Source organism: Aphelocoma coerulescens, chromosome 30 (genome assembly GCF_041296385.1).
Source record: "Aphelocoma coerulescens isolate FSJ_1873_10779 chromosome 30, UR_Acoe_1.0, whole genome shotgun sequence".
Classification (NCBI taxonomy): Eukaryota; Metazoa; Chordata; class Aves; order Passeriformes; family Corvidae; genus Aphelocoma; species Aphelocoma coerulescens.
The window spans coordinates 12,604-40,567 of record NC_091043.1 but is presented as its reverse complement, the minus strand read 5'-3'; the positions used below and the strand labels follow the sequence as shown (position 1 = coordinate 40,567).

The 27,964-nt window shown below is 54.5% G+C and overlaps 1 protein-coding gene across 5 annotated transcripts; it reads right to left on the bottom strand.

Moving 5' to 3' along the window:
• Positions 1–94: 94 nt before the first annotated feature.
• On the bottom strand, positions 95–24,071 carry SMARCA4 (SWI/SNF related BAF chromatin remodeling complex subunit ATPase 4). 5 transcript variants are annotated; one of them, XM_068997877.1, is made up of 36 exons: positions 23,931–24,071; positions 22,477–22,554; positions 20,393–20,611; positions 19,633–19,765; positions 18,931–19,305; positions 18,283–18,381; positions 17,524–17,764; positions 16,879–17,005; positions 16,616–16,789; positions 16,159–16,332; positions 15,804–15,971; positions 15,326–15,376; positions 14,991–15,121; positions 14,650–14,707; positions 13,993–14,111; positions 13,371–13,521; positions 12,693–12,856; positions 12,535–12,601; positions 12,188–12,298; positions 11,319–11,561; positions 10,689–10,802; positions 10,155–10,262; positions 9,630–9,716; positions 9,239–9,285; positions 8,884–9,050; positions 7,450–7,613; positions 5,884–6,111; positions 5,586–5,672; positions 4,224–4,301; positions 2,865–3,083; positions 2,254–2,504; positions 1,968–2,076; positions 1,787–1,888; positions 1,503–1,635; positions 1,236–1,375; positions 95–686 (listed from the first exon to the last, which is right to left on the bottom strand). In XM_068997877.1, the coding sequence occupies exons 3-36, from the start codon at positions 20,570–20,572 to the stop codon at positions 654–656; spliced, it is 4,833 nt and encodes a 1,610-aa protein (XP_068853978.1). In that variant the 5' UTR covers positions 20,573–20,611; positions 22,477–22,554; positions 23,931–24,071; the 3' UTR covers positions 95–653. The 5 variants fall into 5 exon arrangements, with proteins under 5 accessions (XP_068853978.1, XP_068853980.1, XP_068853979.1 ...); XM_068997879.1 differs by having other exon boundaries at positions 1,968–2,073; XM_068997878.1 differs by having other exon boundaries at positions 22,477–22,530.
• Between the last annotated feature and the right edge of the window lie 3,893 nt (positions 24,072–27,964).

Here is a 27,964-nt window from a genome sequence, read left to right as displayed (position 1 = left end):
CCCCAGAGTCACGCCAACAACTCCCCCCCGAGATTCCTCTGGCACCTCCAATTCCCCCTCCCAGCTGCCCCCCCAGAGGTGACTCCGCTCCCGTTGGATTAATTTATTAATTAATTATCAACTGCTGGGAATCCAGTGACAGCGACGGCACGGGGGGGTGGGACTGGGATTGGCTGGGAGGATCCAGATTGGGACCACTCAGGACAGGCTGGGATGATCCAAGACAATGCTAGGACAACCTGGGCTGATCCCAGATGATTCAGGAGGATCCAAGACCACCCAGGATGGTCTGGATCACCCTGGATAATCCGGGACCATCCGAATCTGGGACAGCCTGGAACAGGACAACTCAGGACAATCTGGATCTGGGATGAGCAGGGACAACTTGGGACCATCTGAAACAACCTGGGATAAGCCCAGTTGGCCCATCCTGGACAATCCAGGACCACCCAGACCTAGGATGACCCAGGAGCTCCGGTGGCTGCGGCAGCGCTGGTTCCAGTATAAATATGGACAAGGTTGGATGTGGTTTTTTTTTTTGATTTTCAGGATTTTGGAAAGTCTGGCGTCACTGCCGTCGGAGCTACAGGGGAGAACAGGGGTGGGGGGGCTCTGGGGTTCCACGGGGATTCTGGAGCTGTGGAATGTCAGGGTCAGTCATCCTCGGTGCCGCTGCCGGAACGATCCTGGAAAGGGGGGAAAAACAATGAGGAACTGGGGTCCAGGATGAGGAATTTGGGGGGTTCAGGATAGGATTTGGGAGTCAGGCCATGGATTTGGGGGCTTCACAGGATTTGGGACTGAGATGAGGTACTCTGGGGTTCAGCTCAACATTTAGGGTCACTCCCAAGATCTGGGGTCAGGATGAAGGATTTGGGGGTCATTCCCAGGATCTGGAGGGTTCAGCCCAGGATTTGGAGGTCAGAACAAGGGATTGAGGGTCACTCCCAGGATCTGGGGTCAGGATGAAGGATTTGGGGGTCATTCCCAGGATCTGGAGGGTTCAGCCCAGGATTTGGAGGTCAGAACAAGGGATTGAGGGTCACTCCCAGGATCTGGGGTCAGGATGAAGGATTTGGGATCACTGCCGGGATCCAAGGTCACTCCCAGGATTTGGGGTAAGGGTGAAGGATAGGGAGTCACTCCCTGGATTTAGGGGTCTCTCTCAGAATCCAGGGTCACTACCAGGATCCAGGCCCTCTCCAGGATCCAGTGCCATTCCTGGATTCCCTCACCTCCTCCTGCTCGTCCTCGCTCTCGTCGTCGCTCAGGAGGGGTTTGGGGCGTCCCCCCCGCCCCCCCCGGCGCCGGCCCTTCCCGCGCTCCGGAACCTTCTCCTTTCGGCCCAGACGGATCTTCACCTTCACCGAGCGGGCTGGGGGGGGATCCAGACCCTCCAAATGATCCTGACCCTCCATCCCTCCATCCATTCTCTCCCCTCCCAATCCCCTCCCCTCCCATCCACCCACCCACCCCCCCATCCCATTCATCCCAACGCCCACCCTCCGACTCGGATCCTTCCTCCTCTCCCTCCTCCTCCTCCTCGCTCTCCTCTCCATCGCTTTCCTCCTCCTTTTCCACCTTCTGTCGGACACTGGTGAACACGGACTGGAGCACGATGGAATCCTCATAGATCTGGGGGGAAATGGGACATTCTAGGTCACTTCAGGCCATCCCAAGCCATTCCAAGCTGTTCCAGGCCATTTCTGGCCATTCCCAGCCCTTCCCAGGTGCCATTCCAGGCAATTCCTGGTTACGCCAGGGGCTCTTTCCTGGTTTTCCATACCAGGGACCCCTCCAGGTTGAAGGTCTGGGCATTCTGGCACAGCAGCATCACATCCTTCTCCAGGTCGTTGAGGCTCCGGTACTTGTGGTTCCGGATCCGCTCCTGGGAGCAGGAAAAGGGGTGAAGGGGGGGCTCGGGGAGGGGGGGGCGGATTCCAGTGGATCTTGACAGATCCTGGTACCTTGATCTTCTTGAAGTCCACAGGTTTCCGGATGAGCTCATAGTATTCCGGCAGCTCCTTGCGAGACGGGAGCTGGATGAAAACCTCGCTCAGCTGCCGCCCGCTGCTGCTGCGGGGGGGAAAACAGGAGTGAGGGCTGGCCTTCCTCATCCTCATCCTCATTCTCCCCATCCCCTCCCATCCCACCCCATTCCCTCTGATCTTCATCCTCTCATTGTGTCACCCATGGGAACGTGGCTCCCTGGGAATGGCCGGGAACCCCCCACAGCACCTGGCCCCCCCTCACCTGTCCTTGTACTTGATGACGGCATCCACGATTTTCCGCATTTTCCGGGTCAGGGGGGGTGGATTTGGGGACAGTTTTTCGGCTGGGGGCCGCCCACGCTTCTTCTGCTTCCGGCTCTCCTCATCCTTGTCCCGACTCCGGGCGCTCGGGGGGGGCCCCGCGGGGCCCTCAGGCTCCCGCTTCCGCTTCCGCGAGGATTTCTTCTGCCGGACTTCCTCCTCGATCTCCTCCAGTGTCCCCTCCTCGATGGCCTGCGGGGAACGGGGATGGGGATCCCACAGGGATGAGGCAGGCCCACAGGGACTGGGGAGTCCTGGAAAGACGGGGATTTCCAAAGGGACCAGGGCTCCCATTTCCAAGGACCCTTGGGGTGTTTTTCTGGGACCTGTGGACCTTTTCCAAGACCCACAGGTGTTTTCTGGAATCTGGAGGACTCTCCAGGCCTCACAGATCTTTTCTGGGACCCGCTGGGATTTTTCTGGGATCTGTGGGCCTTTTCCTGGGACTTGTGGGCATTTTCTGGGGACCTGTGTTTCCCCAGGGACCCTGGACCTTTCCCAGCCTCCACAGGCGCACTCCCAGCCCTCTGGGCGGATCCACCCTGGGAATACCTTGAGCCATTGTTTTTCCGTGAGGGAATCACTGTAATCCACTTCCTTGCGATGCCGGGAGCCGCGGCCGAACATCTTCTCCTCCTCTTCCTCGCAGGTGAGCCGCTCCACCTCGGCGTCGTCCTTCAGGATCCAGGACGGGAGCTCGTCCTCCTCCATCAGCCGTGGCTTCCGCTTGGGATTCCGTGCCTCCTCCCGCCGCCGGTCCAGGTCCATGCGCTGCCGGAGCAGGAACGGTCACAGGGGATCCGGGCAGGGGTCCCGGGGGTCAGACAGGGAGGAGGGATGGATCCCAACCGGGATTTTGAGGGAGTCAGGGGAATCTGAGAGAACATCCAAGGGATTGGAAATGGGATGGGGATAAGGGATGGATCCCAAAGGGGAATTTTGAGGGGGTCAGGGGGATCTGAGGTGGGATGGGATGGAGGAGCCACACCCAGAGCCAGAGGCTGCTTTGGGAACTGAAAATGTTTCAGGAGTTGAAGAAAGCAGCTCTGGGAAACCAAACTGCAACTGCAGGAGTTTCAGGAACTGGGGCAGGTTTGGGAACTGCAGGAACCACACTGTGAGCTGGAACTGGGAGCTGGAGGAGCCACACTGGGAGCTGGGGGTCTTTGGGGAACTGGAAATGATTTGGGAACTCCCAGAGGAATTCTGGGAGCAGCACAGGTTGCACAGCCAAAGCATCGGGGAGAGTTTTGGGAACTGAGAAGTTTGGGGAATGGGAAGTTCTGGGAATTGGGGGTGCTTTGGGTAGCGGGAGAGCTTTTGGAAATTGGGAGTGTTCTGGAAGCCACCGGCCTCCCCGTCCTACTTCTCTGTCCAGGTACAGCATTGCTGGCATTCTGGGCAGGGACACTCCCTGCGCATTGGGACAGGGTCCCAGGGGGGTCCTCAGATTGGGAATGTCGCTGGCACCGTGAGGCTGCTGTGCCAGGACACGCTCTCCCTCTCCACCCCCCTCCCTTCCCTGGGCTGTGGGAATTTTGGATGGGAAAAGGGCTTTTTCCACACTCTCTGCCATGCCTCCTCCTCCTGGGGCTCCTGAGCTCCTGCCCTCCTTCATCCTCTTCCTCTCCTCCCTCCCCCTTCTCTCCTTCCTCCTCCTGCTCATGGATACCTCAATTCCCTTCTCTTCCTCCCTCATGGAGACCCCAAAGCCCTCTTCCTACTCCTCTTCCTCCTCACAAGATCCTCCTCCTCTCCTTTCCTGCTCCTCCTCCTCTTCCCCTTGCTCCTTCTTCCTCCTCCTTTTGAGACCTTTCCCCATTTTCTCCCCTCCTTGCTCCTCCTCTTCCTTGGGAGATCTGCTCCTCCCACCCTATCCTTCCGCCCTCTCCCCCTCCTCCTCTTCCTCACCATGAACAAGTCGAACTCCTCCTCGTGCCGGGCGATCATCTGATTCACGGTCTCATCGTCGGGCACCTCGTCTTCCTCCTGGGAAAACCCAAATCCAGGGATTCAGCTGCTGCCCCCGGCGCCTCTGGCGCGGCCCCCCCAAGACCCCTCCGACGCTCCTTGGCTTCCCACGGATCGGGGACCTTCCTCAGGGTTTGGGGGCCTTGCGCTCCCCTTTGGATCTTTCGCTGTCGTTTGACCCCGTTTTGGGGCACTTCAGGCTCGTTTTGGTCATTTTGGGGCGGTTTCAATGGTTTTTTTGCTTGTTTTTGGGCGGTTTCAGCATGTTTTGCTTGGTTTTGGGCTGTTCCTGTGTTTTTGCTCATTTTGGGGTGTTTTAATATCTATTTGCTCACTTTTTGGTACTTAGCTCATTTCAGGGTGGTTCTAGCTCAGTTTGGGACATTTTTAGCTGGTTTTTCAATGTTTCTGTGTTGTTGTCCCTCATCTTTGGGTGGTTTCAACTCGCTTTTCGCTGTTTTCAGGGTGGTTTTAGGCGGTTTTTACTTCATTTTTTGGGGGGGTGATTTTCTTTTGAAAGTTTTCTCATTTTTAGGCATTTTTATTCATTTTTGCTTTCAGCTCATTTTGGCTTTCAGGCAGTTTCTTCTCATTTTTGGCTCTATTCAGGTACTTTTAAAGTTGTTATGGCTGTTTTTGTGCTGTCTTTAGCTCATTTTGCCTGGTTTTGGGCCAGTCTGTCTCACCTTTGGCCCTTTCAGGCCAGTTTTAATTCACTTTTGGAACTTTCAGGCCAGTTTTAACTCACTTTTGGAACTTTCTGGCAGGTTTTAACTAACTTTTATATCTTTCAGGCTGATTTGAACTTGTTTTGGGCTGTTTTCAGGCTGGTTCTAACTACTTTTTAGCACTTTTAGGCTCATTTTCATTCCCTTCTGGCACTTTCAGGCCAGTTTGAACTCATTTTTGGCTGTTTCCAGGCTGTTTGTTCCTCAGTTTTGGCACTTTCAAGCCATTTTAATCTTACTTTTGGCACTTTCAGGCCAGTTCTAAGTAATTTTTGGCTTTTTCAGGCTGTGACCGTTTCATTTTTGCCATTTTCAGGCCTAACTCACTTTTGGCTGTTTCAGGCCCTTTAAATATCAATTCTAGCACTTTCAGGCCATTTTAATCTCACTTTTGGCCCTTCCAAGCCATTTCAATCTCATTTCTCGCTCTTCCCAGCCCGTTTCTCTCTGGGTTCTGTCCCTCCCTGACCGGCTGGGGCTCCTCGCGGGCCGATCCCTGCCTGTGGCGCGGCGGTGCCGGGCAGTGCTGGCGGGAGGATTGAATGGGCAGTGGAGACTGAACGACCCCGCTCACCTTTAGAGGTGCTTCCTCCGACTCAGCGCCCAGGCACAGGGAGGAGGCAGCGTGGGGGAAGCTGCCACTGCCCGCGCTCTGTCTGCTCTGTGGATAAACACAGGGATTCAGTCTCCAGGGCTGTCAATCCGGCGCCTTTGTTCCCGACGCTACTCCCAAAAAATTCCAAACAAGCCGCCATGCTCCTGCTCTGGGGTTGGTTTGTTGGTTTTTCTTTTTTCTTTTTTTTTTTTTTTTTCCTCCTTCTCTCTGTCTCCTGACCCCCGAATTCCCACGGGAACTCCGCTCCGGCCCTCACCTCATCCTGCTCCTCGTGCTCCAGGATGGCCTGAAGGAACGCCCGTCGCTCGTGGCTGGAGGATTTCTGGTCGAACATTCCGGCCTGGATCACCTTCTGGTCCACATTGAGCTTGTACTTGGCGGCCGCCAGGATCTTCTCCTCCACGCTGTTGACAGTGCAGAGCCGGAGCACACGGACCTCGTTCTGCTGCCCGATGCGGTGGGCCCGGTCCTGGGCCTGCAGGTCCTGGGGGAAGGGGCAGTGATAGCACCGGGCTCCCAAAAATCCCACTTCTGTCCTCAAAATCCACAGGGGGAGGTGTGGGATGAGGCCTGAGGGCATTCAGAGATTCCCAACAATGACTAGGACACCACGACTCTCTAAGTCCTGTGGGATGGGGCCATGTTGACCAAAGGGTCCCAAAACCCCTGGTTTTGTCCTCAAAATCTGCAGGGATTTCCAAGGCTAATGGGGATGTAGCAATGGGATCACCAGGACTATGTAAGTCCTGTGGGACAGGGCAAGTGTTGCAAGAGGAGTGCCAAACATCCCACTTTTGTCCTCAAAATCCACGGGGAAGATGTGGGATAAGCCCTGAGGGAGCTCAGGGATCCCCAGGGATCACAGGGATTCAGTAATGGGATCATGGAGGTCCCGTGGGAAGGGGCAGCATCAGCCAAGAGGTGCTAAACTCCGTATTTTAGCCTTAATGGGGAAAACAGGGGATACACCCCAAGGGGTCTCAAAGATTCCTAAGGATTATGAGAATTTGGGTAATGGGATTGTTGGGACCATGTAGGTCCTGGAGGAAATGGCCACACTGGCCAAGAGGTACCAAAACCACTGGTTTTAACCACAAATAGACCATGGGAGAGACGTGGGATGCACCATGAGGAGTTCAGGGTTCCCCCCATGGATTATGGGATTTTGGGTAACAGGATCACCAGGATCCCAGGAACAGGATTCCTGTGGGAAAGAGCAGTGTTAGATGAGGGGTCCCGAAAATCCTATTTTTATCTTCAAAGACACGGGATATGCCCCCTGCAATCCCAGAGGATTACAGCGATTCCAGAATGGGATCATTGGTTGCTCTCTCCTTCAGAGACAGAGGATGCGGGGAAAACCCAGCCACACCACTGGGATTTGGGGGTGGCTCTCCAGGACAGCACCGGTGGGTCTTGGAGAATGATGGAATTCCAGCCGTGTGTCTCCTCTTTGGGTCAGTTGGTTTTGGGGCTGGTTCATTGAGTTTTGGGTCAGTCAGTTGATCTGGGGTCGTTGGATTTTGGGTTGCTCTTCGGGTCAGTTGGTTTTTAGGTCAATCAGTTGGTTTCAGGTTGGTCAGTCAGGTTTTGTGTCAATCAGTCAGGTTTCGGGTCAGTCAGTTGGGTTTTGGGTTGATTTTTGTGTCAGTCAGTGGTTTTTTGGGTCAATTGGTTTTGGGTTGATTTTCAGGTCAATGGATTGGGGTTTGGGTTGTTTTTTGGATCAGTGGGCCAATTTTTAAGTTGATTTTTGGGCCAATTTTCAATTCTCTGGATCCATTTCAGGGCTGATCTCCGGGTGGGTGAGTCCTGGCCATACCTGGTGCGGGTTCCAGTCGCTGTCGAAGATGATGACTGTGTCGGCCGACTGGAGGTTGAGGCCCAGCCCTCCAGCCCGCGTGCTCAGCAGGAAGATGAAGTACTCAGAGCCTGGCTCATTGAACGTCTTCAGCAACATCCCCCGGTCCTCTGCCTTCGTGGTCCCTGGAATTCCACACGGGCGTCACTCCTGCCCCCTGGCACCAGACTCAGGGGCACTGGGGGGTCTGGAGGGTGGTTTCATTGGGAATGGGGAGCCCTTTCCCCCCGGGAGAGGGGGTCCTGTGACAGATTGGGCTGATTTTGGTAGAAAAATTGGAAAAAGGGGTGGATCCCACTCAGGTGAGGCAGGAGGTCTTCCAGGAGTTGGGATTGCAGCGGCCGGAATTATGGCAGCATTGAGGCCATTTTGGGCCTGTTTTCAGGGATACGTGGGGGCCACAGGTCACATTTTGTGCTCAAAGCCCAGAATTCAATTCTTAATCCATGTGTATTTTAGAATCACAGAATGATTTGGGTTGGAAGGAAGTTTAAAACCTATCCTGTTGCAACTCAACCCTGCAATCCGACCTATTAATCCACATTTATTTTAGTAACGTGGGAGTCCCCAAGGGCCCTCCCCAAACCCAACGGGATCCCAGGATTAATCAGGAGATCAGCTGGAATAAATGGGAAAAACAGCAGCAGGCAATGAGGACATGATGCCTCAATATCAATCTTTGACATCTTGAGATCGATACTGACATGAGTATTTGACATCTTGACATCAATCTTCTATAACTTGATATCGATCTTTGATATATTGATATAATCTTCAATATCTTGTTACCAAACTTAAAAAGTATTTATATCAATCTCTGATACCTTGATATCAGTCTTGATAGAAACCTTGATCTTGTTATCTTTAATGCTGATCTTGATACAAACCTCGATATTGATCTCTCTATTGGTATCTCAGTATCAATGTCTCAATATCCATCGTGTGATCTGGATATCAAGGTATTGACCTTGATATCTTGGTATCAGTCTTGATGTCTTTGATGTTGATCTTGATATAAACCTTGATATCAATCTCACTATCAATGTCTCAATATCAATGTCTTGATCTTGATCACATGATCTGGATATCAAGACATCGATCTTTATATCTTTATTGGTATATTATCTCACTTTCTCCCTTGATATCTATTTTGACAGATTGAGATTTATCTCGGTACCTTCACATCTACTTTGGTATCTTTACCTCTTTACTTAGAGATTTATCTTTGCATCTTGATGGTTTTGTATTTTTCTATCTTGATATTCCTCAATACCTTTCTGTTCAGCCCAGTTATCTTTATTTCTTTACATCTTGATATCTTTCTTGATGTCTTGACCTTGAGCTCCACTTTGAGCAGGGCACTCACTGTTCCCCCACCCCCACAGGGGAACTCACCATCCAGCCTGAGGTATTTGAAGCCGCGGTAAGCGAAATAGTCCTCCATGATGGTCATCAGGGAGGTCATCTGGCAGAAGAGCAGCACCTTGTGGTTGGTGGCCCGGAGCTTGGGCAGGATCCGGTCCAGGAGCTCAAACTTCCCGGAGGCACGGTATAAATCCAGCCTGGGATGGATAAAAACAGGAACGATCAGAGAAAAGCCGGGATTTGAGGCTGAAAATGTGGTGTCTCCTCCTTGCTGGGATCATCTGGCTCCTCAGGGTGGCGGTAGTTCATCCTCCACCCCTAGAAACCGCTTGAGTTTGTAAATTCACAAATTTCTCCACTGGTAATCCCAAAATTCCAGACTCACCCCTGCACGATCCCGCCCGTGAACCCCAAGTGCTCCGAGAAGGATTCCTGAAATTGGCAGGAGAAATAGTGTCAGAAAGCAGCAGAAATCAATCAAAAAAAATCTAGAGCTGCCCTGAAGAGCCAAGCCCTGCTCCTCCCCCCAGTTCCCTCAGAAGCTAGCGAGGGAATGGATCGGTTGGGTGGAAAACAGAGTGATGGAAGGTGGGTGGGCCTGATGCCCCGATTTGGTTCATCCTTGTTGGGTTTAGCTCTGATTTGGTTTATCCCTTTGTGGGTTTATCTCTTTTTTTGGTTCATCCCTGGCTTTCCTGGCTCTAACTCTATTGGCTTTATGCCCCTTTGGGTTCACCCCCCCTGGATTTATCCCCATTTCCACATGTTGGCCCCACCTCGATGTGCTGGAACATGTAGGGGTGGTTGCAGATCTTGCGCAGCTGCATGATCGTGTTCATCAGCGTCTTCGTGCCACCTTTCCCCTGCCAGGAACCATCCGGGAGGTTAAAAGCCCAGATTAATGCTGGGTTCCATCTTTATCTGCCAGTCCAGCGTTCCCGGGAATGTTTGGGAACGTCGACTGGGAATTCACAGCCCCAAAAAGAGGGCTCTGAAACATGAAAATAAATTCAAGGTTCTAAGAAACCTCCAAGTCCCCTCGAGGCAAGGCTGCTCCTACTTGGCTGTTTTGGGGGAATGGAGCTGAAAAACGGAATTTCCCACCTCCAGCTTTTAGCTGGGATCAAAGCGTCTCTTTCTGACTATTTTGTGGCTTTATTCTCCTCACGGACCTGCTGATGGCTACGAGAAGCCTCCACGGATCACCCAAACACATTGGGGGCCCAAGCTCAGCCCACCCTGTAATGGAAATAAACCCGCCTCCATTCAGCATTCCCAGCACTGATTCCCCAAATCCAGACCTTCTTGTCCTTCTCGGAGCCGTCAGTGAGGAGGACACCCTTGGCCTGCATGTGCCGGTACAGGACCCGCTGCAGCGCCGACATATCGCACTTGATCACATACTCGACCTGCCAAAACCCAACAGGGACTCACGCCCAGCCCCTTGGAACCCTGGACACGGGGTCCTTCTGCTCTGGGAAGCCCCCAATTTCCAGAGGGATCACAACCCAGCCACCTGCTCAACCCAACCCATCAATGACTGCGGAGCGAGATGGAACGCTGCCTGCACATTCTGGGATGGGGAACAGCAGCACGGAGACCCCTCAGGTGTAGTCCAGGATGGGGAAGATTGGGATGGACCCCAAAACCCCACTCCGAGAACTCCAAGTCCCCAGTTCCCAGAGGGATCAACCCCACCACCTGTTCAACCCAATCCAGCAATGACTCTGGAGTGGGATGAAGCTCCAAGTGCACATCCCAGGACAGGTAAGAGCAGGATGAACCCCCCAGTCGTATCCTGGGACGAGGAAAGGCGAGCGGACCCCCGGTATCACCTTTTCCGGTAGCTGAGCTTCCACCTCCTTCTTGAGGCGCCGGAGCAGGAAGGGCCGGAGCACCTTGTGCAGGCGGCGGATAATGAGGATCGTCTCCTCCTCATTCAGGTCCACCTGGCCAGGGAAGGGAATTGTCACCAGAAAATGGAAATTGTTACCAGAAATGGAACTGGATGGAAGCCCAACATCCCAAAACACCAGGTCCCTCTGCTCCAAGAACCCCCCGATACCCAATTCCTAGCAGGATCAATCCAACTGCCTGCTTGACCCAACAGCAAGTCTAGAGCAGGATGAAGCTCTGTGAGCGTATCCTGGGATGGGGAGGGCAGGGAATTGTCAGCAAGGAAGGGAATTGTGACCCAGAGAAGGGAACAGAGCCCTCAATGGCAACACTGAGCCACATCCCACAGCTCTAGGGACGCTTCCAACCCCTCTGGAGCCATGAATGATGACACCACATCCCACAGTTCCAGAGCCACTTCAAATTTCTCTAGATCCATTAAAGGCACTGATCCACATCCCAGAGCTCCAGGGACGCTTCCAGCTCCTCCCTACCCATTGACATTGACCCCAAGCATGTCCCCATTGCCGGCAGCCCCCACCCGCTCCCGCATTTCCCCTGTCCCACACCTTCTCCCCGGTCATGGCGAAGGGCGCATTGAACCACTGCTCGAAGGTGCTGCAGCTCTTGAAGATGGTCGGGAGCAGGAAGTTGAGGAGGGCCCAGAGCTCCGGGAGCTTGTTCTGGAGCGGAGTCCCGGTGAGGAGCAGCCGCCGCGGGGCCACATAGTGGGTGTTGAGCACCTGCGTCAGTTTGCAGTGGTGGTTCTTCATCCGGTGCCCCTCGTCCACGATCATGTACTTCCAGCGGATCTGTGGGAGTGGGAAGGGCAGGGATGGTGGGAACTGGGGAGTGGGGATGTGCCCAGAGTAGCCCGTGATGGTTCGGTGATGCCAGAGCAGCTCAAAAAGGCTCTGAGAGGGGAATATACTGGGAGGGTCCCCCCACACCGGGATGGGAATCCAGGTGATTCACACCAGGATGGGAATCCAGGGGATCCCTGCCAGGATGGTGGATCCCAGCTCCACTGAGGAGGAGGCCCTAATCCCTCAATCCCAGAATTTGGGATCTGGAGCATTATCTGAATGTTGTTCCATCAGCACAACTGCTCCATCCCACTTATCCTCCTCCCGTGGTCACGGATCCGAACCCCTCGGCAATGAGGGTCTCTTAGGGATCCAATTAATATCAATTATCCAGGGAATTTTTCATGAAGCGGGAACCACATATCCACTGGATCATGGGATACATTGCCAAAAACTGGGAGCAGGAATTCCAACTCAGCTTTGGCCACCGAGGGGGAGTAGCTCCTGTGGGGGCTCCAGGGAATAAAATACCAGGATTTGGGGATAAAAAAGACAGGGATTTTCCTGTTTGCACCATCCCTGAGCCTGGTGAGATTGGGAAAACCTCAGAGTCCAGTGCTTCCTGGCCTCACCTTGGCCAGGATGTGCTTATCCTTGATGATGTACTCGTATGTTGTAAGCAAGACATTGAATTTTCCACTCCGGAGCTGCGGGACAAAGGCGCGTCGTGCCGCCGGAGAGCCCTGCAGGGAGAATTCCAACCGTAATGTCAGGCAAGAAGGGAATTCCCAGGAGAGGGCTGTTATCCACAGGGAACAGCAAAGTGAGGAGGTTTGGGGGGGTTCCTGCTTGCTGAGGAACAACCAAAAATGGGATTTCATAGATTCGGAGCTGGGATGCAGCATGGCTTCCTCGGGATAGCAGTAACAGAGCGGGAAGAGGAAAAGGGAAGCTGGAATCCAAGGAACGTGGCGCTTACCTTGTAGGAGACCTTGACCACAGAAGGAGCCCATTTGTCGAACTCGTAGGCCCAGTTGGACAAAGTCCTGGGAGGAAAGACACAGAAAGGGTGGGAATCTGGGAATGTGGGGCTGGAGCGGCGGCTGGGTGAAGTTTTTCAGGCGCTCCAGCACTCACGAGAGCGGGACGATGATGAGGAATGGGCCGTTGATCCGCTTATGTTCCATGAGGTATGTGATGAGGGCGATGGTCTGGATGGTTTTCCCCAATCCCATCTCGTCTGCCAGGATCCCATTGAGGTTGTTGTTGTACAGGGACACGAGCCATTCCAGGCCTTTGATCTGCAGGAACGTGGATGGGGGTTGGAATGGGGGTGGCAGAGTGGCTGGCCTCACCCTGCCCCCCTGCCCCACTCCCCCCCCCTCGCCCCGCTCCCAGCCTGGGTGCACACAAACGAGCTGGTAACAAGGCTGGGTTAATTATTCAGAGCCAGTTGTAGGAATCGGGATATTCCATGGATTCACACGGAACATGATGGGTTTGGCTTTCAGCAGGGAGCGAGTCCAACTCGTTATCCTGCTCCGGCTCCATCTCGTTATCCCACTCTGACTCTGGCTCATTATCCCACACCATTCCATTTATTATCCCACACCACCTCAGACTCATTATCCCTTTCCAGCTCGTTATTCCTTCCCAGCTGTGACTCCTCATCCTGCACCAGCTCCGGTTCCTTATCCTGCTACAGCCGTTATCCTACCACAGGTATTCATTGGATCCAGCTGTTTATCCCATCCCTGGACCACCACAGTCTCTGCTACCTCCCTTGGCACCCCCGTATCTCCGACATTCCCAGACCTGGTACTGCTTGAGGACACCATTGACCATCAGGGCCGACTGCTTGTCCACGCGCTCGGTCACGGCGTGAGCCACGGCGTAGTAGGACTGGAGCCCCCGCGCCAGTGCTTGTGACACCCCGTACTCATCATCCACGTCCTGCTTGGCGTTCCTGCCCGGAAAACTGGGATAACGCATCACGGCGCACCAGGGAATGGGGTCAGAGTAGGGTGGGAGGGAGTATGGGGAGATAAACACGGGGAGAGGAGGAAACTTGGAGGAAAAACAGGAATAATGGAAGAGACCGTGATCTCGGGAGGGAAAAACATGGATGAGAATGGGGGATCCCTATTCCTTGTGGGCAGAAAAGGGAACATAAAGGAGGAAAAAGGGAGACAATTTGCATTCTTGGGGTGAAAAAAGGGAAGTTTGAAGGATGATGCTTTGGGGGAATTCCTGGGAAGTGCCGTCAATCCTGTGCAGGGTTGTTTTCCCACTGAATTTCCAGATAAAATGCCATGTCAGGCATGTTTTGGGAAGGTTTGGAAAAAAATGGGCTTAGGGGAATGCTGCTCGTGGAACCCCACCCCTGGGGCGGGGAAGTGATTGGGAATAGGAAGCTGGAGCAGGAAAATGAGCTCACTCGATGATGTGTCGGGCGTCCACTTCTGAGACGTCGTCGCTGTCCGGATCCGGAATCTTCTTCTTCTCCTCCACGGGCAGCGCCGGCTGTGCCGGCTGCGGCTGCTCCTCTTCCTCCTCCTGCAGGATTCCCAGGAATTCCAGGGAAAACCGCCTCGGAACACCCTGGGAAGCACCTGCCCCCTCCCACCTGAAGCTCACAGAGATGGGAGACTCCCACAGGATCCCGCCGTTCCCTTTGGAATGGCCAAGGTGCCACGTCAGGAATATTTCAGATGAAAACTGGGATCTCCCAAAGGGAATTTCCAAGTGTTCCTGGCTGCCCAGTGCTTGTTCAACACAGAGATTCCATTTTATCCCACTATTTTCTTCAATTTTCATCTCAGTTCATCCCATTTTTTAATACTCCTTTTTCCCATTTTTTTATCCCATTTGAATTAATTTTATCCTACTTTATCCTATTGTTTTGTCCCATTTTATGCTATAGCTTTATTCCACGTTATCCTACTATTTCGTCTCATTTTAATCCACATTATCCTCCTGTTTCATTCCATTTTATCCCATTTTTTTTGAGCTGCCAAACAGCCATTGCCAAGGTCAGCTCTTTGCTGTTCTTCCCAGAACGCTCCCAGTGGGAATGCGGCGGGACCCCCCTCACCTCCTCCTCCTCCTCGGAGCCGCTCTCCTCGCTGTCGGAGCGTGGAGCCACCTCGTACCTGGAGGGAAAAAATGGAGAACAGGGAATTTTAAATGGAATTTGGCTCTGGCATTCCCAGCTCCCTCTTCCCTTCCAGCTCTTACATTCCCAGCCTCCGATTTCCTCCTGGGTCTAGCATTCCTAGCTCCCTATTCCCATTCCCAGTCCTCCACTGCCATTCTTGACTCCAGCATACCCAGTTTCCCATTTACATTCCCAGCCCCGGCATTCTCAGCACCCCATTCCCTCCCAGCTCTGGTATTCCCAGTTGCAGCATTCCCAGCCCCCCATTCCCGGCATACCCGGGATTCATTTCCAGCCAGGCCTCGAGCTGCCCAGCCTTGGGCGCATCGGTGCCGGTGAGGATCTTCCCACTCTCCACATGGATCACCTTTACTGGGAGGTCGCTCATCTGGCTCGTCTCATCCAGCGGCTGCAGGAGGGGCCAGTGGATCGGGATTGGGAATTCTTGGCCTCAACCCCCCCGAACCCGCTGGGAAAGCGGGGGTAAAGGGAGGATCCGGATGGACCGGGTAGGACACGGCCCGCACTCCCCGCCTACAGTGGGCTGGAGCAGGATGATCCCTGTGGCCCCTTCCCGGCCATCCCAGGATCCGTGGGATGAGCCCGGACTCACCTCCCCATCAGGGCCGATGGCCGGAGCCTGTCCCTCGGTGTTCTCTGCCTTCTGTGGGAGAAATGGGGCAGGAGGAGAAGGAAAAGGAAGAAGAGGAAGGAGAGGAGGAGGAGGAGGAAGGAGAAGAAAAAAAGAGGAGGAAGAGGAAGAAGAAAAGGAGAGGAAGGATGGGAAGGAAGAAAAGGAGAGAAGGAAAGAGGAGAGAAGAGAGTGAAGAGAAGAAGGGGAGAAATAAAGGAAAGAGGAAAGAAGGAGAGGAGGAGAGCAAGAAGAGAAAGAGAAAGAAAGGAAGGAGAAGAGAAAGAAGAGGAGGAAGAAAGAGAAGAAGGAGAAGAGGAAAAAGGGAAGGAGAGGAAGGAAACAAAGGAGGAGGTGGAAGGATAAGAAGGAGACAGGAGTCAACCTGGGCAGTACAGCCCTGGTGTTCCCTCTGTGACCCATTCCCGGTGCCATTCCTGGAGTTTCTGCTTTCTCCCACCTTCTTCTTCTTCTTCTTTTTCTTCTCCTTGGCCACCTGGGCTGCCTTGTGCTGCCGCACGAGCTCTGTTAGGTTGGCCACGTACTCGTCTGTCTGCTGCAGCAGGTAGGCCAGGCGCTTGTCCTTCTTCTGGTCGATGAGCTTCCGGTAGCCCTCCTCATCCTCCGCCTGCCCGGGGACGAACAACACACTTGAGATCACTTGGGAGCAGCTCTGAACACCCTGACCTCACCCCACCTGCCCCCTGGTGCCCCTACTCACCCTCAGCGAGGACAAAGATCCCGCCACATCCACCCCGATCCCGCCCCTCCCGTCTCCTGGCCGCCTTTTTCCCGGTATCGCGCGTCCGGCTCACCATGAGCCGGCGCATCCGTTCCTTCTCGATGCGCTCGTTCTCCTTCTTCTGCTCGCGCTCGGTGTTGGCGTGGTACGTGGCCACCGCCTTGGTCAGCTTCTGGATCTTCCCGCTCACGCTCCGGTGGTACTCCTTGAAGTCCTTGGCATGCTGCAGGATGCTGTTGAGGTATTCCTGTGGGAACAGGACACGGGCGTCAGATTGCAGGGCTTCCTTCGTGTGCGGAGATTGCACAGGAAGTTGGAGAATGGCAGAGTCGGGAGGGATTGGTGGTCATTGGAAGAGAGTAACAGGAATCGGAGAGTCCCGATGGTCTGTAGAGGGTCCCAATGGCCATCACCAAACTCTTGGCCACCATCATCCAGAGTCAGCCTTCCCCAATCCCCCAAACCAGGTGATTCCCTTAAAACCTCCACCCCTGCCACCTCCCTGTCCCAATTCCCGGGAATCCCCTGACCTGATGCTTCTGCCGGCGCTTCCGCTCCTGCTCGATCTTCTGCTGCTTCTCCAGCTTCTCTGTGATCCGGGCCTCGCGTAACGACTGCCGCTTGCTGCGCTTGTAGGCCTTGGCGTTGAGCGCCGTCTCCAGCGCCGTGTCCCGCCGCATGCACACCACCACCTCCTGCCGCAGCTGCAATCCCGGGAAAACCACACGGGATCAGTCCCCGGGGCGACCCCGCAGCCTCCCTGCTCCCAAATCCCAGTGATCCCGGTGCCCACCTGGCGCTGGAAGTTGAGCAGCCGCAGAGCCTTGAGCTCGATGGTTGCTTTGGTCCGCAGGTCCCCGGCCAGGGAGCCGGGAAGGTTTTCCAGCTCTTGGATGCGGTGGGCGATGCGGGCTTGGAGCCTGAGGAGGAGGGGAAGGGATTTCGGGATGAGTTCAGCTCCACTCCCATCCTAGTTCCCGTCAGGAACCTGAGCATGGGAGCAGGGTGAGGGCATTGGGAAGTCGCTGCTGGAATCGTGGGATGGGTTTTGGGAACCCCCACGGGAACAAGGACACAGCAGGGCTGGAGCATGGCCAGGGAAGGGCAACGGAGCTGGGAAGGATCAGGAAAAATCTCCAAGGAAAATCTTCTCCCACTCATCCCTCTGGATCTTGGGAAGAGGAAAAATGGGATGAAGGCCGTTGGGGATGGGAGAAACTTTGGGACTCCCCAAGGAAAACACACTCATCCCTCTGGACCTGTGGACACCAGGAAGAGGGAAAACAGGATGGGGGCAGCTGAGGCCAGGAGAAGCCTTGGGAATTCTAAGGAAAATGTCCTCTTGCTCATCCAGGAGGGTCTCAAGAAGAAGGAACATGGCATGGGGGCATCTGGGAGGAACACTGGCAATTCCCAGGAGATCCAGGCGGGGCCATACCTGTACTCACGCTCCTGCAGGATCTCAACGGGGTCGAGGCCGCGGGGTTTCTGGATGGGGGTGATCCGGTTCTGTTTGGGATGGATCGGGAGCGCAGGCGGCGCCGGCTGCCCCGGAGAGGGTGGGGGGGGCCCAGGGGATGCTGGGGGCACAGCCGGGGGCACGGGGGAGGGGCGGCCGGCAGGGGGGGGCGGCAGCAGCTTCTGGGGGGCCCCGCCTGGAGCCGCCGCCGACAGCGGCCCTGCAGGAACAGGTAACCTGGGAATACCGGCCTGGGGACAGGCGCAGCTTCCCAGGGGATGTGGATCTCGATTCCCACAAAAAAATCTAATTAGTTGGTCACAAATGAAGTTAAAATTCCCCAAAAACTTGAATATCTGGCTTGGAATGAGCTTGTGGACTAATTGCAGAGATTTACTGGGAAATTCATCCCAATTCCCCCCAAAACTCCAATTATTAACCCTAAATCCCCCAAAAAGTGCAATTATTTGGCTAGAAATCAGCCCCAAATCCCCCAAAACTCACATTGTTTGCCTGAAAATTAACCACAATTCCTTAAAAAACCCCAAATATCTGTCTCAGAATGAGCACACGGATCCCTGGGAAGCTCCAGTGTGGAACTTAAACCAGCCATTCACAGAACTCCAGCCCCAGTTTCAGGGTTTTAACCATGAACTTCCTTCCATTCCCATGCCCCAGAGCATCCCTTGCTCACAGATCTGGGATGAATTCCCAGAATTTTTGGGATCAAGGTCTTACCTTCCGGCCAGGGCTTGGGGGGCCCCCCAGGGGGCTGTCCTGGCATGCCAGGGGGAACTCCTGAGGGTCCGGGTGGGGGCATGTTGGGCCCCCCTATTCCTAGAATTTCCCAAAAATTGGGCAGAAAAAGGAAAAAAGAGAGGCAAATCCCATGAGGATGCTGACTCCTGGGGGAGATTCCCAGCAGGAACATTGGTCTGCTCTGGCCGAAGATGAGGACCTGCAGGTATGGCCCTCTTTCCCCTGAACTGCCAGAGTCCGGACGGATCCCAAATCCCAGCCTCCGGAACACCCACAGACACGGATGGGAGAAGAGCGAGAAACCCAAACTGGGGGATACTGGGGCAACCTGGGATCTAATGCTTCCCGTGGATTATCCAGGATGGAACGGGATGAGGTCCCTTCCCACGGATCCCTTGGGACAGAATGGGATGAGCTCTCCATGAATATCCCAGGACAAGCTCCCCTGGATCTCCCAGGATAACCCAAGATGAAACGGGACGAGCTCCCCACAGATCCCTTGGGATGGAACGGGACGAGCGCCCCACAGATCCCTTGGGACGGAACGGGATGAGCGTCCCTCGGATCCCCCAGGACACGACTGGACAGACGCCCCCAGGCCTCCCTTTCCCCCCAGCCCCTCCTCACCGTGAGGTCTGGAATACCCGGGCGGTGCTGGCCCTGCTCCGGGCGCTTGTCCCGGGCCCTGCGCGGTGCCAGCGGGCGGAGGTAGAGCAGGAATCTGTGGCTGCATCCCGGGCAGGGGCCGCTTTCCCTGGACGGCAACCTGGAGGTGCTCTGGGAGCGGCTGCCCCCGCGCCAGCAGCTTGTAGGCCATGATCTGGGCGCGGAGCTGGTGCAGCTGAGCCGCGTTGAATGGGGACGGGCCCCGGCCCAGCGCTGGCGAGTCCGAGCCGGAGCCATCCAGCGCCGCTCCAGAGCCGCCTGCAGAGCCGCTGGAGGGGCCGTTGGATGGCACTGGGCTGGAGGCGTGCTCCGAACCGCCCAGAGGAGATGGATAACCTGGTGGGGAAAACAGGGATGCGCTTGGGAGCAGTGCAAGGGGCTGAATTCCCAACCAAAATGAAGGATTTACAGCTGGAATTCCCAGAGAGCCATGTCTGCCCTCAAAATTAAGGATTGCCACCCTAAACCCCACAGGATTTCACCGTTCCTCCCCCAAAATCCAGCACGTAGACCCAGAAATCCCCTGGAGTGCTGCCGGAATCCAGGACTTTTGCCCCGGCATCCAGGGTATAATCCTGGAAGGATGAAAACCCCCCCACAAATCTGGGATTTGGACACGGCTTCCCCCACTCCCCCCGTCACGCTTCTTCCCACGCTCCCAACCTTGGGAATGCTGATCCATGGGGCTGGGGGGGGGCCCCATTCCCGTGTGCCCCCCCGGCCGCATTCCCATTCCCTTCATCTGCCCGTAGCGTGGATCCTCCGACATTCCCTTCTCGTGCATCGGATCCAGGGGCTGCAGGAGGGAAACATCCCAGGAAATCAGACACCGGCACAACATTCCTGGACGAAATCCCAACGCTCCCAACCCACCCCACCTGCAGAATTCCCAAGAATTGGAGCCGGAGCTCTGTTTCATTATTCCCGGAGATGCCGGATTCCAACTGCTCCAGCTACGAAAATCCTTCCCGCAGCACAATTTCCTGGATTTTTTTATTAAAAACCCCATGGATTACAGGCAAGGAACTGTTGTTAAATCCCTAAATCCAGGAGGAGAAGCCTCTCAATTAATGAGTTAGTTAATGGGGCCGGGGTGGGGGATTTTCCCATTTCTGAGGCTTTTCGGTGCATTTTTGGAACGGGAGAGTCCAGGACGGATTTGGGGGGAATGGGGGTGAAATAAGTTGGGAAAGGAGAGAAGAAACGGGAATGGGAAATGGCTGCAGGTGCAGCTCATGGATTTTAATTAAATCCCTTAATTATCCTCCTCTTCCCATCTCCTTCCGCTGCTGGAGGAGGAAAATGGATCATTCCGGCACTGGGAATTCACAGAGGCGATGAGGTCCAGGGGACACATGGATCAGGATAAATCCCCTGGCCACGCCCGAGGGCTCCTGAGGCCCGGAACGCTGGGATGCGTCACCTTGTGCAGGGGGTGGATGGTGTCCGGGGCGTATCCTGGCGCCGGGAGCGCATGTCCCGAGTGTCCGGACCCGGGCGAAGGGCCGGGAGAGGGGCCCAGCATGGATCCCGGGGAGGGGCCGGGACCAGGAGAGGGGCCGGGCCGGGGGGTCCCTCCCAGCGGAGGTTCTGGAGTCGCCATCTCACATCCGGAGCTGGGAACGGGCGCCTGGAGCTGCACCTGGAACAGGGGATCCGGGTTAATTTTGGGAATGAACTGAGGGAGCACCAGGTGGGAAACGCCCTTCCCAATGCACGATCAAGGAATGAGCAGGAAACCCTCTCCCTGGTCCATGCTCAGGCACAAGGAATATTCACTTCCCAATCCACCCTTGAGGCAGTTGGAATGGGAAATCAGCTTCCAAATCTGTTAACGAGGAATAAGCAGCAAGAATTCCCTCCTAAATCCAGCATTCGGGAACAAACAACGGGAATCCCATTCCCAATCCATCCTCGAAGCAGGAGGGCTGGGAAATCTGCTTCCTAAACCATCACGGAGGGATGAGGGATAGGAACCCCCCTTCCCGATCCATCACCAAGATCTTAAGAAAAAGGGAATCCCCTTCCCAATCCATTGTTGAGGAACGAGGAACATGGAATCTGCTTCTGAGTCCATCATCAAGGAACGAGGAATGGGAATGCCCTGTCCTGATCCATGTCAGAGGGCTGCGGAGGGAAAAGTGCCGCTCCTGCGCAAGATCCGGGAATTTCTGGTCATTCAGAAGGGCTGCAAAGAGCCGGGACACTCATCCCAATTTGGGGTCGGTTGGAATGGGTTCGCTGGGATGCTGGGAAGCCACATCCACCCTCCAGTCCCAAAGAGGGAGAGATTCCACCTAAAGCCACTGGAATTCTTATGGGAGACGCTCCTTTTCCAGGCAAATCCCTTCTCTTTCTAGGGAAAAAACTCCTTTTCCAGAAAAAATCCCTTTTCCCAGGCAAACCCCTCTTTTTCCCATGCAAATCTCTCCTTATCCAAAGCAAGTTTCTCCCTTTTCCAGGCAAAACCCAGAGTAGGTTTTCCTGGAAAAAATCCTCCTTTTCCAGAAGAAAAAAAACCCACCAAACTTTTCCAAGCAAAATGCTCATTTTTCCAGGCAAAACCCCATGAATGCTCCAGAGCAGCATCGAACCCACGGATTTAGTAATTCCAGGACCTGTGGGTCAGGAAAAGCTCACACAAACTTCCACATTCCCGCTCGTTTCCTGCTGCAAAACCTAGATTACAGCACCAGGGCAGCGATTCCCAGGACATGGAGCAGTCACGGCCAGTGGCGGGAAATCCCCAAAATCCACCAGGAAACTTCCGTGGCGGCGCCCAGAAGCTCCTTCATCTTTAAAAACGTGTTTTCCTGGGATGCTGCTGCTCCCTGAGCAGCTTCCCAAGAATCTGTGTGCATCCCTGGCCTCCCCCAGAAACTTTTTTGGCTTAAAATTCTCAGATTTAAAGGAAGGAAAGTTCAACACCCACAGAATTCCAGGATCGGGGGACTGCTGCCTGGGAATCACCATTCCGAGGGTTCCGACACTGCCCGGAACAACTGGAAATGAGCTCAAACAAGCAGGATAGCTTTCCCCAATTTTCCCCACTCGGGTTGTGCCGGCACCAGGAAAACCCAGATTTCCCAGCACTGGCTTCCCCCTACATGGAGGGATTTATCCCAATTGAAGTCATTCCAGCCCTTGGGAATCTTCTCTCCTCCCATGGGCAGAGCCGTTCCCGTCCCCTCTTCTGACAAGGAAACAGCGATTGACAAAGCGGTTTTCCGGGAAAGAGAGGGATTGAATCCTGCTCGATCTGGCAGGAGCTCATCCCGGCATGGCTTTCCCAGGAAAACCACCGCCATTCCAGGGATCCCGGGGAATGAATTTTTAATTAAGCTCCATTCCTGCTCTTTTCCAGCCCTAGCACCACCACTCCCTCCCACCCACAGGAATTTTATGCCCGATTCCAGGGAAATCTGTCGTTTCCAAGGAAAATATTCCCATGGGACGTCACTTCCCAGATCCTGGGGGGGGGGGGGGTCCCAAAATTCTGGCACCCACCTACAGGCACGGGAGTCTTCGATGCCTCTGGAGGGACGAGCTTCTAACGCCGGGCTGGAGGGTAAACCGGGAATTAATCTGGAATTAAGTCAGGAACGTCATTATCGGGCAGCACCTGAGCACTAACAGAGCACAAGACTCCTAAAAAATGGCGATTTCCTCATGGATGAGCCCAATTTGGTGGATTTTTAGGCAATTTGCCGACTCCCAGCGAGGAAACGCTACAAAAGCCATTAAAAAAATTGCACTTAATTATTCCTGGAGGCAGCGGATTCCACCTGCTCCAGCCACAAAAATCATTCCCGCAGCACAATTTGATTTTTCTTGGATTGTTTTATTAAAACCCCCCTGGATTACAGGCAGGAATTGTCATTAAATCCTGAAATCCAGAAAATAAACCCTTGGATTAATGAATCAATTAATGGGGTTGCCAGGGGGAGGATTTTCCCATTCCTGAGGTTTTTCAGCCCATTTTTGGAGCAGGAGAGTCTGGGAGGGATTTAGCGGGGTGGAAAATAAGTCGGGAAGGGGAAGAGGAAATATGAACGGGCTGCGGGTGCAGCTTCTTAATTCTAATTAAATCCCTTGATTATCCTCCTCTTCCCATCTTCATCCACCTCCGGAGGAGGAAAACGGGTAATTCTGGCAGCGGGAATTTGCGGAGGTGAAAAGGGCGGGGGGGGGGGGGGGGATAAATGGATCGGGATAAATCTCCCCCTTCCAAAATCGGGGGTCCTGCTGCGACCCGTATCTCCCCCGGATTCTTCCAGGAAGGGGCCAAACTCCCAGCGGGAAACGAGGGAGCTTATCCGCGGGGCCTCGAGAATCGTGTGATCCCCCCCTCAAAAATGGGGGAAAATCGGGTAATTTGGGGGCGAGGAGGGAAGATGGGAAAGGATGGGGAAAAGGGGGGAGGGGGGGAAACGGGGCGGAAAAAACGGGATTCCCAAAGCCAGCGGGGCCGGGCGTGATCCCACATAATTGGGAGGGGTCTCGGTTGGGGGGGCCGGGATAAGCCCCCTGGGATCTGAAGGACTGGGGGGGTGCGGGGTTGGTGTCCTCGGGAAGGACAAAGACGGACACGGCCCGGGAGGATTCGGGGGGGGGTGGGGAAGGGAAATATGGGGGAACATAGTAGGATAAGGGGGGGAAAGAGGGAAACGGGGGAGGAAAATGGGGAAGGATATAGGGGATCTGGAAAAAGCCGATATAGGGAGAAAACAGAGGGATATGGAGGAGGGAAAACGGGGGAATATGGGATGGGAAAAAGGGGATATGGGGAAGCTGAAAAAAGGGGAGGATGCTGAGGGGGCTGAAGTGGGTGACCAATCCTGTGAGGAGGGGGATCCCCAAGGCCGCCCCCCCCGGGCTGAGGTCGCCGCCGGTCCCGAACAAAGGGCCCCTGACCCTCGCGGGCCGCCGTACCCGCCCTGCGCCCCCCCGCCCGGCCTTACCGGGGCCGGGACCCTTCCCGGGGCCTTTCCCGGGGCTCATCCCGGCCCGATCCCGGCGCGATCCCGATCCCGGTCCCGGCGGGGGAACAAAGGAGCCGCCGCAGCCGCCGCCGCCGCCTCAGGGAGCGCCGGGCCCGCGCCTGCGCGCCCCGCCCCGCCCCGGGCCCCGCCCACCGCGCGCACTCAGCCAATGGCGCGGCGCGCCAGCGCCAGAGCTACCAATGAGCGGCGACCAGAGGGGCGCGCGCGCGGCGGCCCCGCCCGCCCCCCCCCCCGTGAAAGTAGCCAATGGGAACGCGGCGAGCTGCCCCCGTGGAGGGAAAGGAGGGGGAAGGAGGCGAGGCCGCGCCCACCCGCGACGCGACAGCCAATGGGAGGCGCGTTCGCCGATTTTCCCCGCCCCCGCCTTGCCCCAGCTGTCAGTCACCGGCCCTCACAGCCATTCAGCACGGCGCTCTCCCTCCGCGGCCAATGAGAAGGCGAGGAAGGGACCGGGGAGGCGGGGTCGGCGGCGGGTGGGGCGCGCGCGTGCGCGGAGCGCGCGGCACTGCGGCGGGGGAAAGGGGGCGGCGTTAGGGCGGGGGGGGCGCGAGGGGTCCTCGGGATGGGGGCGGAAAAGGGGGGGGGGTCCCCAGGATTCCCACCGTTTGGGGGTGGGAAACCCCTGAATGAATAAAGTTCCCCCAGTTGGAGCCATAAATGGACATCGGTTCCCTAATTGGTCTCCTGTTTCGGGATAAATTTAATGGGTTATAAATGAGAATTAACGAAATCCCGGGTTTGGGAAAAGGGGGGTTGACTCCGTTTATGGCTCTAGTGTTGCCATTTACATGTCCTGGGATCAGTCACCCCCTAATTTTTGGGATCTTAGGAATGAGGATACTGGAATTAGGCCAACTTGATTTATAAACTGAGTTACACCAGGAATTTGGGAGGTCCCGAGTCGGGGGAAGGGTAAGTGAGATGGGGGGGTCCCATCTGTAGCTCTGCGATGTCACTACCCACCCCCATCCCCAGTTTTTGCTACAAATCCACTGGAATTCAGCCAATTTAAGGAATTCTCAAGTAAATTCCGAATTGTGGCAAGCATTTGGCAGGAGTTTACGAGCGCATGTGGGGTCAACAAGTGGGATTCCGCCTCCTAAAATTGGGAACGTCGGAGAACGATCACAAAACTGCATCAGCATTACATACTTTGCGATCGCTGTGCAGCTGTACAAGAAGAATGTCCCTGCTGCCAGGAAAAAAAAAATAACACCCAAAAAACCCAACTTCCGAAATACCAAAATAAACCATTTTTACGATACCAGACAACCAAAATACCCATGTAACCCAGTTCAAAATACCAGAATACCAAGTTCAGAAATACCAAAACGATTCCATTTCAAAGCAACAAAAGAGCAAGTTCCAAAATACCAAAGTAATTCCATTTCAAAATACCAGGATATCAAGTTCCAAATATCAAAATGATCCAATTTCAAAATATCAAATTCCAAACCACCAATTTTCAAATGTCTGTTTGGATTTGGCCTGGGCCCGTCAGGATAAGCCATAACTGAGCTCCAGAACCCTCCATGAATGTGTCAAACACTTCCAAAGAAAGCCGAGTCAGCGACAATTCCAGAGGAAAAACTCTAGGTGATGTCCTATAATCAGTGGGGAAGTTTCTTGGCAATTATGAACCTCAGATGTATGGAATTTTGGAGGCAGAATTGCAATTTCAGCCTCGGGCCCCTGGAGGAAAAGGGCAGATCTTTCCCAGAGGAAGGGAAGTACCATTTTGGTCATTAATACCATTAGCAAAGCGATCGGAACAAAACAATGACTTATTTACAGATAAGCTTATTTATTATGAGGATGATAAGCAAGTAACAGAAATGAACTACGTGGATTAAAAAGCAGGTAATAAACAGATTACATTTTTGTACCAAGCATTAAAAGGATGCTCATTTCTCTTCTTGCATTCTTTCCCTAATTTTAACAGAACCATTTTCATCCCAGATCCCACTCAACGGTCAGAGCATCGAGCAGGGGCTGGGGAGCAGCCGGATGCACCCGGGCACCTGAGCAGGCGGGGCAGCGTGCGGGGTGCCAGGGGAAGCTTTCAACTTTCCCCTTTTACCTGGTCAGTCCCTCCCCAGAGCCCCTGGTCCCTCCACAGGGGCCCCAGAAAAGAGAGGGGTCATTAGGAGAAAAGGGGTTTAAATTGGGAAGAAAAACTTGCACGTCGTGTCGCTTGTCTATCGTGCGTTCTGTCTCTATGGGGCATCTGGTGTCTTCTGCCTTAGCCCTTTGATGTGCTTGTGTTCATTCTTCTGGCTGAGAGTTTTTTCTCCTTTTTCTCCTTTTCTGCTTCCCCTTGTTTGTCATCTGCTGTGTCACGGGTGCCTGTGTGGGTTTGGCCCAGAGCTGCTCTGCCCTTCTGCATAGCCTGGCCTATAGGTGTGATAGGACAGGGCCCCGGGGGGTTGAAATTTGTAATGTAGGCTGTAGCTTGGCCACTAGATGGTATTCCTAGCTTGACACAGGATGGCTGGAGCTCTGAAGTTCTCATGCAGCCCTTTGACTTTCGTCATAACTTTTTTCCAGCTGCAGATGGCATAAATCCGTGGCAGAGCACCCCATACTGGGTTAGGGGTTCCCACAGGAAGGCCAGTCGCTGTTTGTGTTTGCAGGGCAAGTGTAACTGGTGGCTGTGTTCCAGCATTGTTCTTTGTCTTTGTTTTTAGGAGGTAAAGCCGGGTAGGAGCAGCCAAGCAGAGGGCAGAGACAAAAGAGGAGTGACAGATAAAGGAATAACAGAGGTCTGATATGGCTGATACCTCCACCCCCCGTGCCTATGGGGCTGCTACCCACAGCAGGGGTATGTGATTTTCTTGGTGGCAGCAACGACACCTCAGCATTCCCTGGGACGCCTCTGCATTCCCTGGGACCGCAGCATTCCAGCATTTTTATTGCAGGCATTAAAAAGATGCTCATTTCTCTTCTAGCATTGTTTCCCTCATTTTAGCAGAACCGTTTTCATCCCAGACCCCCCTCGTCAGCTGTTCAATCCTCTGGCACTGGATTTGGACAAAGGAAGGGACGCACCTGGATCGCAGGAAATCGCAGAGAGAAACCCCTCCAAAACCTGACAGAGAAAAACAACAGGAGATGCAGGAAGACATATCCCTCATTTGCACGTCCGGAGTGCTTTTCTAAAGACTTCTCTGCATCTGGATGCTCTTTGCACTTGGCTTTCTTTACAAGAATGCATTTGCTGCTAAACACATCTCAGGCCCTTATTTGATCAGGATAAGGTGGGATGCAGATGAAGACTCACACAGGGAATAGCCAGGGAGATGCAGGGCCTGGGAACATCAAGGATGGAGAAGAGAAGGAACAGGAATTGTTTTTCTTGTTTAGAGCCAGCAGTGCTGTGAGCTTGGAGAACACACAGCACCACAGGGATCCAGGGCAGGAGTGGGATAACTCTGGGATAAGGGGAATCTGCTCCCACTCCAGGGCTGTGCCAGTGAAGGAGGGGAATTTTTTAATGCCTTCATGGCACACAAAAACCAAACCCAGCGCCACCGAGCTGGACTTTCGTGAGCTGCAACACAAAGCGGCCCCTGGCCTTTGGGGGAACACAACCTCACCGAGTCACGGAGCCAGGGGATGACACTTGGGAATGAGCCTTGCGGCCTGCAGCCAAATCAGATGAGGGAGCCACAGGAGCTGTGGGGTTTCCTGCTCTTCCTGCAACGCCATCAGTCCAGACCAGGAGACCTTTCCTGGAACAGATCTTCCCTGTAAAAGGGAGCTACACCAAAGCTCAAGCCCTCATTTAGAGACCCTTGGAAAAGCAAAGGTGAGAGGGGATTACCTGGAGCCCCAGGGGACCGAGGTGAAGGCGATGAAGAAGCAGACAGCAAACTGCTTCCACTGCTTCTCACTCCAGCAAGGGGAACATCCCTGGAATTTCACGTCCAGCGTCTCTCCCAAGCCCCACAGGTGAACCCACACGTACTCCAGGACTGATCTCCTTTGTACTT